The following is a 10,000-nucleotide window of genomic DNA, read 5'->3' as shown; positions in this document are numbered from 1 at the left end:
CACCAAGCCTGATATTGTTCTGTGGGACAGAGAACAAAAGCCATGCACTATTGTTGAGGGCAGTTACCCTAATGTGCCAATCCATTAGTGGCACACACTGAAGATTTGTAAGACGTTCCAAAGATTCTTTATCTGCGATTCTTTAGACGAATAGAAGCACACGCCCAAGTATGTGCATCGACAGCCCAACTAACACACCAACTAAATCATATACTGTAGAACCTCGCAGTACGAGTGCCTCATTGTACGAGTAATTTGCTGTACGAGCCAGTCAAAACCAATGTGACACAGTACAGTACTGCTCCGGTTTTTCTGATAAGTATGTAACGTCAGACGTATGATCGGAGTGTATGACATTATAGTACTTTCTACTATAGGCACAAGGCCTGAAATTTTGGTGGAGGGGGCCCAGTTGATTTGATTGACCTCAGTACGCAACTGGTACTTAATTTATTAACCCCGAAGTGATGAAAGGCAAAGTCGACCTCGGCGGAATTTGAATTCAGAAAATAGCGACAGTCGAAATACCGCTAAGCATTTCGTTCATCGTGCAAATGATTCTGCTAGCTCATTGGTTCTCCATTGTTTCTTCCCATTATAGTGTATGACACTATAATCTTTTCTGCTCTGGGTACAAGGCCCGACATTTCTGGGGAGGTGGCTAGTCGATTCGATCAACCCTAGTACGCGACTGGTACTTAATTTATCGACCCCGAAAGGATAAAAGACCAAGTCGACCTCGGCGGATTTTGAACTCAGAACGTAGTGGCAAACGAAATATCTATTTCTTTACTACCCACAAGGGGCTAAACACAGAGAGGACAAACAAGGACAGACAAACAGATTAAGTCGATTAGATCGACCGCAGTGCGTAACTGGTATTTAATTTATCGACCCCGAAAGGATGAAAGGCAAAGTCGACCTCGGCAGAATTTGAACTCAGAACGGAGCGGCAGACGAAATACTGCTAATCATTTCGCCCGGCGTGCTAACGCTTCTGACAGCTCACCGCCTTAGTGTATGACACTATAATGACTACTCAAAAGGCTCGCATAGGGTGGTTTATAACAATGGTTAGAAAGTCGGGCTTTTAATCATGAGGTTTTGAGTTCGATTCCAAAACCGGGCTGTGTTCTTGAGCAAGACATTTTATTTCACATTTCTCCAGTTCACTCAGCTGTAGAAATGAGTTGTGATGTCACTGGTGCCAAGCTGTATTGGCCCCTTTGCCTTTCATTTGGACAACATCGATTACCGACTTGAGAAAAAGGCCTTGAGATAAAAAAAAAATTCCGGGTTGAAAGGGTAAAGAACGTAACGTGTGAGTTGAACAGGATTTGGCTCCCTTTTTTTTGTAGCACGATGAGGGACGACACAAAAGGTCCTTTGTGAAATTAATTCGATTTCTTTTTCTACGTCGGTTGTCAGCGAGAAAACAGACTGAAAGCTGGTTTCGAAAGGGACGTAACTATGTGGATACAAAAGTGTGCATGAAATAACTTGAGGTGAACCTTTTCAAGGAAAGTGAGAGACACAAAGTAAAAAGAGAAAATAAAGAAAAAGATATCAAATAACAAAACAACTCACTCGTATAGAAATTTCTGAAGTCCTTTCATCCGATGAGCAATACAGTCTTCATCAAATTTCTCATTGAAATATAAATGTCTGGGTAACTTGGAAGGTTTGCTGCAACAATAAAAAGATTATTTACAGTGGCTGTGTGGTAAGTAGCTTGCTTATCAACCACATGGTTCCAGGTTCAGTCCCACTGCGTGGCACCTTGGGCAAGTGTCTTCTACAACAGCCTCGGTCCGGCCAAAGCCTTGTGAGTGGATTTGGTAGACGGAAACTGAAAGAAGCCTGTCGTATATATGTATATATATGTATGTGTGTGTGTGTGTATGTTTGTGTATCTGTGTTTGTCCCCCACCCCCACCCAACATCGCTTGACAACCGACGCTGGTGTGTTTACGTCCCCGTAACTTAGCGGTTCGGCAAAAGATACCGATAGAATAAATACTAGGCTTACAAAGAATAAGTCCTGGGTCGATTTACTGGACTAATGGCGGTGCTTCAGCATGGCCACAGTCAAATAACTGAAACAAGTAAAAGAGTAAAAGAGATTATTTACAATTGATGGGTATTTGTCCTCATCTTGTTTGTTGTTAACACAACGTTTCGGCTTATATATCCTCCAGCCTTCTTCAGGTGTCTCTTGGGAAATTTCGAAGCTGGGTTCTCATTCCTAAGGTATTTTTGATGTTATTATTATTATTATTATTCAGGTCACTGCCTGCAATCGAATTCGGAATCTTGGGGTTAGTACCCCGCGCGCTTAACACTACGCCATATGCCCGTGGGCATAATAAAAAGGTTGTGTAAATATTTGTATATAAGTACGTACATATATGAATTGGCACTCCGTCGGTTACGACGACGAGGGTTCCAGTTGATCCGATCAACGGAACAGCCTGCTCGTGAAATTAACGTGCAAGTGGTTGAGCACTCCACAGACATGTGTACCCTTAACATATTTCTCGGGGTAATTCAGCGTGACACACAGTGTGACAAGGCTGGTCCTTTGAAATACAGGTACAGCAGAAACAGAAAGAAAGAGTGAGAGAAAGTTGTGATGAAAGAATACAGCAGGGTTCGCCATCATCCGCTGCCGGAGCCTCGTGGGGCTTTAGATGTTTTCGCTGAATAAGCACTCATAATGCCCGGTCTGGGGATCGAAACCGTGAGTCCGATACCCTAACCACTGGACCATTGCGCCTTCATATATATTGGGTTGGTGCATAATTATTACGGCTTGTTTTTTTTTTCTTTCAACAAATTTTATTCAACAAAAACAATAACAACATGTAACAAAAACATATTTAAATGATTATTCCGGAGCATATTCACCATCTACTTCAATTACTGCTTCCCACTTACTTGGCAGACAGTCAGACCGTCATTTAAAGATGTTTTTGTTAAATATTACTATTGTCTTTGTTGAATAAAATTTGTTGAAAAAAAGCCGCAATATTTATGCGCCAGCCCAATATATATACAAGACATAAGTGTCGTAAATGACAAGATATTAATATCCACACTAACACACTCGAAACGTACCTGTTTTGAAGGTACATGAAGGTAATTAGAATGCCCGACCTTATTTCTACAAATCTGCTAAGCACTGATACTTATCATATTTTAGGCTGTGTGGTAAGTAGCTTGCTAACCAACCACATGGTTCCGGGTTCAGTCCCACTGCGTGGCATCTTGGGCAAGTGTCTTCTGCTATAGCCTCGGGCCGACCAATGCCTTGTGAGTGGATTTGGTAGACGGAAACTGAAAGAAGCCTGTCGTATATATTTATATATATATATATATATATATATACATAATATATATATATATATATATATATATGTATGTGTATGTATATGTTTGTGTGTCTGTGTTTGTCCCTCTAGCATTGCTTGACAACCGATGCTGGTGTGTTTACGTTCTCGTCACTTAGCGGTTCGGCAAAAAAGACCGATAGAATAAGTACTGGGCTTACAAAGAATAAGTCCCGGGGTCGATTTGCTCGACTAAAGGCGGTGCTCCAGCATGGCCGCAGTCAAATGACTGAAACAAGTAAAAGAGTAAGCGTAGATTTTTTTCCCTATTTTTTTTTTTAATGGCAAAGTCTTCGATCAGATCTTCATCCTCACACCACGAACATTTCGAAATTATATTTCCAATCATAGAAACCTTTTTGAATATTATTTTAGCAAGTTTAAAGTGATTTCTTTTGTGCCGTCAACCATTTACCATTTCTCTGGTGACCTCCCACCCACCCCGTTCAGTCGATGCCCCTTAGCACGTGCTTATTTTGTTTAATGGTTAACAGTGGTTTAAGGCGGCGAGCTGGCAGAATCGTTAGCACGCCGGGCGGAATTCTTTGCGGTATTTCGTCTGCCGTTACGTTCTGAGTTCAAATTCCGCCGAGGTCGACTTTGCCTTTCATCCTTTCGGGGTCGATAAATCAAGTACCAGTTACGTACTGGGATCGATATAATCGACTTAATCCGTTTGTCTGTTCTTGTTTGTCCTCTCTGTGTTTAGCCCCTTGTGGGTGGTAAAGAAACAGGTATTTCGTCTGCCGTTATGTTCTGAGCTCAAATTCCGTCGAGGTCGACTTTGCTTTTCATCCTTTCGGGGTCGATAAATTAAGTACCAGTTACGCACTGGAGTCGATATAATCGACTTAATCCGTTTGTCTGTTCTTGTTTGTCCTCTCTGTGTTTAGCCCCTTGTGGGTGGTAAAGAAACAGGTATTTCGTCTGCCGTTATGTTCTGAGCTCAAATTCCGTCGAGGTCGACTTTGCTTTTCATCTTTCGGGGTCGATAGATTAAGTACAGTTACGCACTGGAGTCGATGTAATCGACTTAATCCGTTTGTATGTCCTTGTTTGTCCTCTCTGTGTTTAGCCCCTGTGGGTGGTAAAGAAACAGGTATTTCGTCTGCCGTTATGTCTGAGCTCAAATTCCGTCGAGGTCGACTTTGCTTTTCATCCTTCGGGGTCGATAGATTAAGTACCAGTTACGCACTGGAGTCGATATAATCGACTTAATCCGTTTGTCTGTTCTTGTTTGTCCTCTCTGTGTTTAGCCCCTTGTGGGTGGTAAAGAAACAGGTATTCGTCTGCCGTTATGTTCTGAGCTCAAATTCCGTCGAGGTCGACTTTGCTTTTCATCCTTTCGGGGTCGATAGATTAAGTACCAGTTACGTACTGGGATCGATATAATCGACTTAATCCGTTTGTCTGTTCTGTTTGTCCTCTCTGTGTTTAGCCCTTGTGGGTGGTAAAGAAACAGGTATTTCGTCTGCCGTTATGTTCTGAGCTCAAATTCCGTCGAGGTCGACTTTGCTTTTCATCCTTCGGGGTCGATAGATTAAGTACCAGTTACGCACTGGAGTCGATATATCGACTTAATCCGTTTGTCTGTTCTTGTTTGTCCTCTCTGTGTTTAGCCCCTTGTGGGTGGTAAAGAAACAGGTATTTCGTCTGCCGTTATGTGCTGAGCTCAAATTCCGTCGAGGTCGACTTTGCTTTTCATCCTTTCGGGGTCGATAATTAAGTACCAGTTACGTACTGGGATCGATATAATCGACTTAATCCGTTGTCTGTTCTTGTTTGTCCTCTCTGTGTTTAGCCCCTTGTGGGTGGTAAAGAACAGGTATTTCGTCTGCGTTATGTTCTGAGCTCAATTCCGTCGAGGTCGACTTTGCTTTTCATCCTTTCGGGGTCGATAAATTAAGTACCAGTTACGTACTGGGATCGATATAATCGACTTAATCCGTTTGTCTGTTCTTGTTTGTCCTCTCTGTGTTTAGCCCTTGTGGGTGGTAAAGAAACAGGTATTTCGTCTGCCGTTATGTTCTGAGCTCAAATTCCGTCGAGGTCGACTTTGCTTTTCATCCTTTCGGGGTCGATAAATTAAGTACCAGTTACGTACTGGGATCGATATAATCGACTTAATCCGTTTGTCTGTTCTTGTTTGTCCTCTCTGTGTTTAGCCCCTTGTGGGTGGTAAAGAAACAGGTATTTCGTCTGCCGTTATGTTCTGAGCTCAAATTCCGTCGAGGTCGACTTTGCTTTTCATCCTTTCGGGGTCGATAAATTAAGTACCAGTTACGTACTGGGATCGATATAATCGACTTAATCCGTTTGTCTGTTCTTGTTTGTCCTCTCTGTGTTTAGCCCCTGTGGGTGGTGGAAGAAACAGGTATTTCGTCTGCCGTTATGTTCTGAGCTCAAATTCCGTCGAGGTCGACTTTGCTTTTCATCCTTTCGGGGTCGATAAATTAAGTACCAGTTACGCACTGGAGTCGATGTAATCGACTTAATCCGTTTGTATGTCCTTGTTTGTCCTCTCTGTGTTTAGCCCCTTGTGGGTGGTAAAGAAACAGGTATTTCGTCTGCCGTTATGTTCTGAGCTCAAATTCCGTCGAGGTCGACTTTGCTTTTCATCCTTTCGGGGTCGATAGATTAAGTACCAGTTACGCACTGGAGTCGATATAATCGACTTAATCCGTTTGTCTGTTCTTGTTTGTCCTCTCTGTGTTTAGCCCCTTGTGGGTGGTAAAGAAACAGGTATTTCGTCTGCCGTTATGTTCTGAGCTCAAATTCCGTCGAGGTCGACTTTGCTTTTCATCCTTTCGGGGTCGATAGATTAAGTACCAGTTATGTACTGGGATCGATATAATCGACTTAATCCGTTTGTCTGTTCTTGTTTGTCCTCTCTGTGTTTAGCCCCTTGTGGGTGGTAAAGAAACAGGTATTTCGTCTGCCGTTATGTTCTGAGCTCAAATTCCGTCGAGGTCGACTTTGCTTTTCATCCTTTCGGGGTCGATAGATTAAGTACCAGTTACGCACTGGAGTCGATATAATCGACTTAATCCGTTTGTCTGTTCTTGTTTGTCCTCTCTGTGTTTGGTCCCTTGTGCGTGGTAAAGAAATAGGTTAATACAGTGGTTACATAGACACATATTTTGTCTGTGTGTGTATGTATGTTTATGTGTGTGTGTATGTATGTTTATGTGTGTGTGTGTGTGTGTGTGTGTGTGTGTGTTGATTCTAAGAAACAAGAAAAACTGGAACGTTATTGTTCGTCGGAGCAGATTCTTTGTTTGGTTCTGCTGGAGTTTCCCCGGCGAGGAACAGATTCTTCACACATCGCGAGGACGAGAAGAACACAATCATTTAAGGAATGTGTTCGTGGACGGTTAAAGGATTGGATGTGGTGTTCAAGAAGGATCTAGATCTCCGGAAATGCAGTAATGTCTCGATATACGAGTTAATTTGTTCCCAGAGAGCGTTCGTAAAGCGAAAACTCATAAAGCAGAGCAATCATTTCCCATAGCAGCAATTAAATTTTATGCCGTCGCTGTGTGGACACGTCAGAACCGGTGTTGACCCATGTTGCGACGCTGCCACACGTTGCGACGCTACCACATGTGGCGACGCTACCACATGTTGCGAAGCTACCACATGTTGCGACGCTGTCACTTCATGTCCTTAACTTTTCTCTCTTTCTCTTCATCTACCCCGTCCTACCCTACAGCACGTCATCAGCACTTCTCTCTCCCACTTTTCTCTCACCATCTTTTTCTCTCGCTCTGCTCCTCTCTCTTCAACTAACCACGTGATGCATTTGGCCTCAGTGTATTATTATACTCCTCCCTTCTTTCTTCTCTACTCACATTTCTCCCTTTTACTTCACCTCTCACTCTCTCCGCCTCCACCCCTTTAACTAACTACGGTATAACGGGCGAACGAACAAGCAGATTATTATATAGATGTAAAAATGGTTTCAGGAACTTACATATCTGGGTGGTTTATCTCGAGCTGTTTACGTAACCATTCAAACTCACTGTACCGCCTGCGTGCCCGGCTTTTCGATAAAGAATAGGACAGATCTGTAGTCTGTTAAAATAAATAAATAAATGAATAAATAAATAAATAATCATTTCTTCTACTGATAAGATCTGAAATTTCAATGACCCCATTAAATTTCATCGACTCCAGTAAATTTTATCGACCCCAGTAAATTTCAATGACCCCATTAAATTTCATCGACTCCAGTAAATTTCATCGACTTCATTAAATTTCATCGACTCCAATAAATTTCATCGACTCCAGTAAATTTCATTGGCCCCAGTAATTGACTGGTAATTGTTTTATCGACTCTGACAGTATGAAGGGCTAAGTCGACCCCAGTGGGAATTTGAACTCGGAGCATAAAACCGGAAGAAATTCTGCTAAATATTTTGTCCGGCAAACTAACGATTCTGCCTGCTCACCGCCTTTCAATAGTGATAATAATAATAATCCTTTTTACTGGAGGCGCAAGGCCTCAAATTTGGGGGGAAAGAGGACAGGCCGATCACATCGACCCCAGTTCTTATTTTTTGCCAAGCTGCTAATCTACTGGGACGTAAACAAAACAACACCGGTAGTCAAATGGTAGTGGTGGTGGTGGGGTTATAAGCACAGACACAAAGACTCACACACATTGTGTGCATGTATACATACATACATACATACATACATACATACATACATACATAAATACATACATACACATGTATGTATATTCACAACAACATACATACATACACATGTATACACACACACACACACACATATATATACACACTCGAACACACATAGTACAAACATATATATTACTCTTTTACTCTTTTACTTGTTTCACTCATTTGACTGTGGCCATGCTGGAGCACCGCCTTTAGTCGAGCAAATCGACCCCAGGACTTATTCTTTGTAAGCCTAGTACGTATTCTATCGGTCTCTTTTGCCGAACCGCTAAGTTACGGGGACGCAAACACACCAGCATCGATTGTCAAGCGATGTTGGGAAGACAAACACAGTCGCACAAACATACACACACACACACACACACACACATATATATATATAGATAGATACGACGGACTTCTTTCAGTTTCCGTCTACCAAATACACTCACAAGGCTTTATTCGGCCCGAGGCTATAGCAAAAGACACTTTCCCAAGGTGCCACGCAGTGGGACAGAACCCGGAACCATGTGGTTGGTAAGCGAACTACTTACCACACAGCCACTCCTACGCCTATATACATATATACATACACACAATACGAGCTTCCACACAGTTTCCGTCTCCCGAATTCACTCACATTGGCTGCCCAGGCGCTATAACAGAGAACATTTGGCCAAGGTGCCGCCGCACGGTGGCGCTGAAGCTGAAATCACATGGTAATTAAACGAGCTTCTTAAACACGTAGCCATGGCTGTCGCGATTCCGGGTTCAATCTCACTGCGTGGCATCTTGGGCAAGTGTTGGGACAGCCAAAGTCTTGTGAGTGCCTGTGGATTTGGAAGACAGAAATATGTGTGTGTGTGTGCACGTGTGTGTGTGTGTGCATGTGCGTGTGTGCGTGTGTGTGTGTGTGTGCGTGTGTTTGTGTGTGCGTGTATTTGTGAGTGTGTATGTGTTTCTGCGTGCGTGTGTTTCTGTGTATCTGTTTGTGTATGTGTGTGCACGTGTGCGTGTGTGTGAGTCTTCGTGTCTGTGTTTGTCCTTCATCGCCACCCACTGCTGGACAACCGGTGTTGGTGTGTTTACCTCCCCGTAAAATAGCAGTTCGGAAAAAGAAACCGATAGAATAAGTACGAGGCGGTGGGCGGTGGGGGGGGGGGGCGGAATTAGTTCTGGGATCGATTTGTTCGACTAATATTCCTCAAGGTGGTGCCCCAGCATGGCCGTAGTCTAATGACTGTAACAAATAGCAGATAAAAGACCCATGACCACCCCAGCTCTAATTTAGGCATAGTGTACCTAGGACAATAATGAGTTCAAATTTTTGCCACAAGAATAGCTGCGTGGGGGGGGGGGGATTAAATCGATTATATCGACCCCAGTGCGTAACTGGTACTTATTTAATCGACCCCGAAAGGATGAAAGGCAAAGTCAACCTCGGCGGAATTTGAACTCAGAACGTAGGGGCAAATGAAATACCGCTAAACATTTCGCCCGGCGTGCTAACGTTTCTGCCAGCATGCTGCATTTATAATAATAGTTTCAATTTTGTCACAAAGGAAGCAATTTTGGGGGAGGGCCTAAGTCGATTACATCGACCCCAGTATTCCACTGGTATTTAATTTATCGACCCCGAAAGGATAAAAAGCAAAGTCAACCTCGGCGCAATTTGAACTCGGAACGTAGCAACGAGTGAAATGCCTATTTCTTTACTACCCACAAGGGGCTAAAGACAGAGGGGACAAACAAGAACAGACAAACGGATTAAGTCGATTACATCGACCCCAGTGCGTAACTGGTACTTATTTAATCGACTCCGAAAGGATGAAAGGCAAAGTCGACCTCGGCGGAATTTGAACTCAGAACGTAACGGCAGACGAAATACCGCTAAGCATTTCGCCGGGCGTGCTAACGTTTCAGCCA

General features: G+C 43.1%; 1 protein-coding gene across 1 annotated transcript in view; it reads right to left on the bottom strand.

Annotated features, from left to right (window-relative positions):
* The window catches only part of LOC115227681, a 15,130-nt gene that overhangs the window by 2,512 nt on the left and 2,618 nt on the right, over positions 1 to 10,000 (bottom strand). Inside the window, exon 2 of the mRNA XM_036498697.1 lies at positions 1,588 to 1,686. Coding sequence (XP_036354590.1) covers positions 1,588 to 1,686 — 99 coding nt within the window. The remainder of the gene's footprint in view (positions 1 to 1,587; positions 1,687 to 10,000) is intronic.

The sequence above is a fragment of the Octopus sinensis genome, unplaced genomic scaffold, assembly GCF_006345805.1.
Source record: "Octopus sinensis unplaced genomic scaffold, ASM634580v1 Contig06874, whole genome shotgun sequence".
In the NCBI taxonomy this organism is placed as follows: domain Eukaryota; kingdom Metazoa; phylum Mollusca; class Cephalopoda; order Octopoda; family Octopodidae; genus Octopus; species Octopus sinensis.
This window is presented reverse-complemented; position numbering and strand designations above follow the sequence as displayed.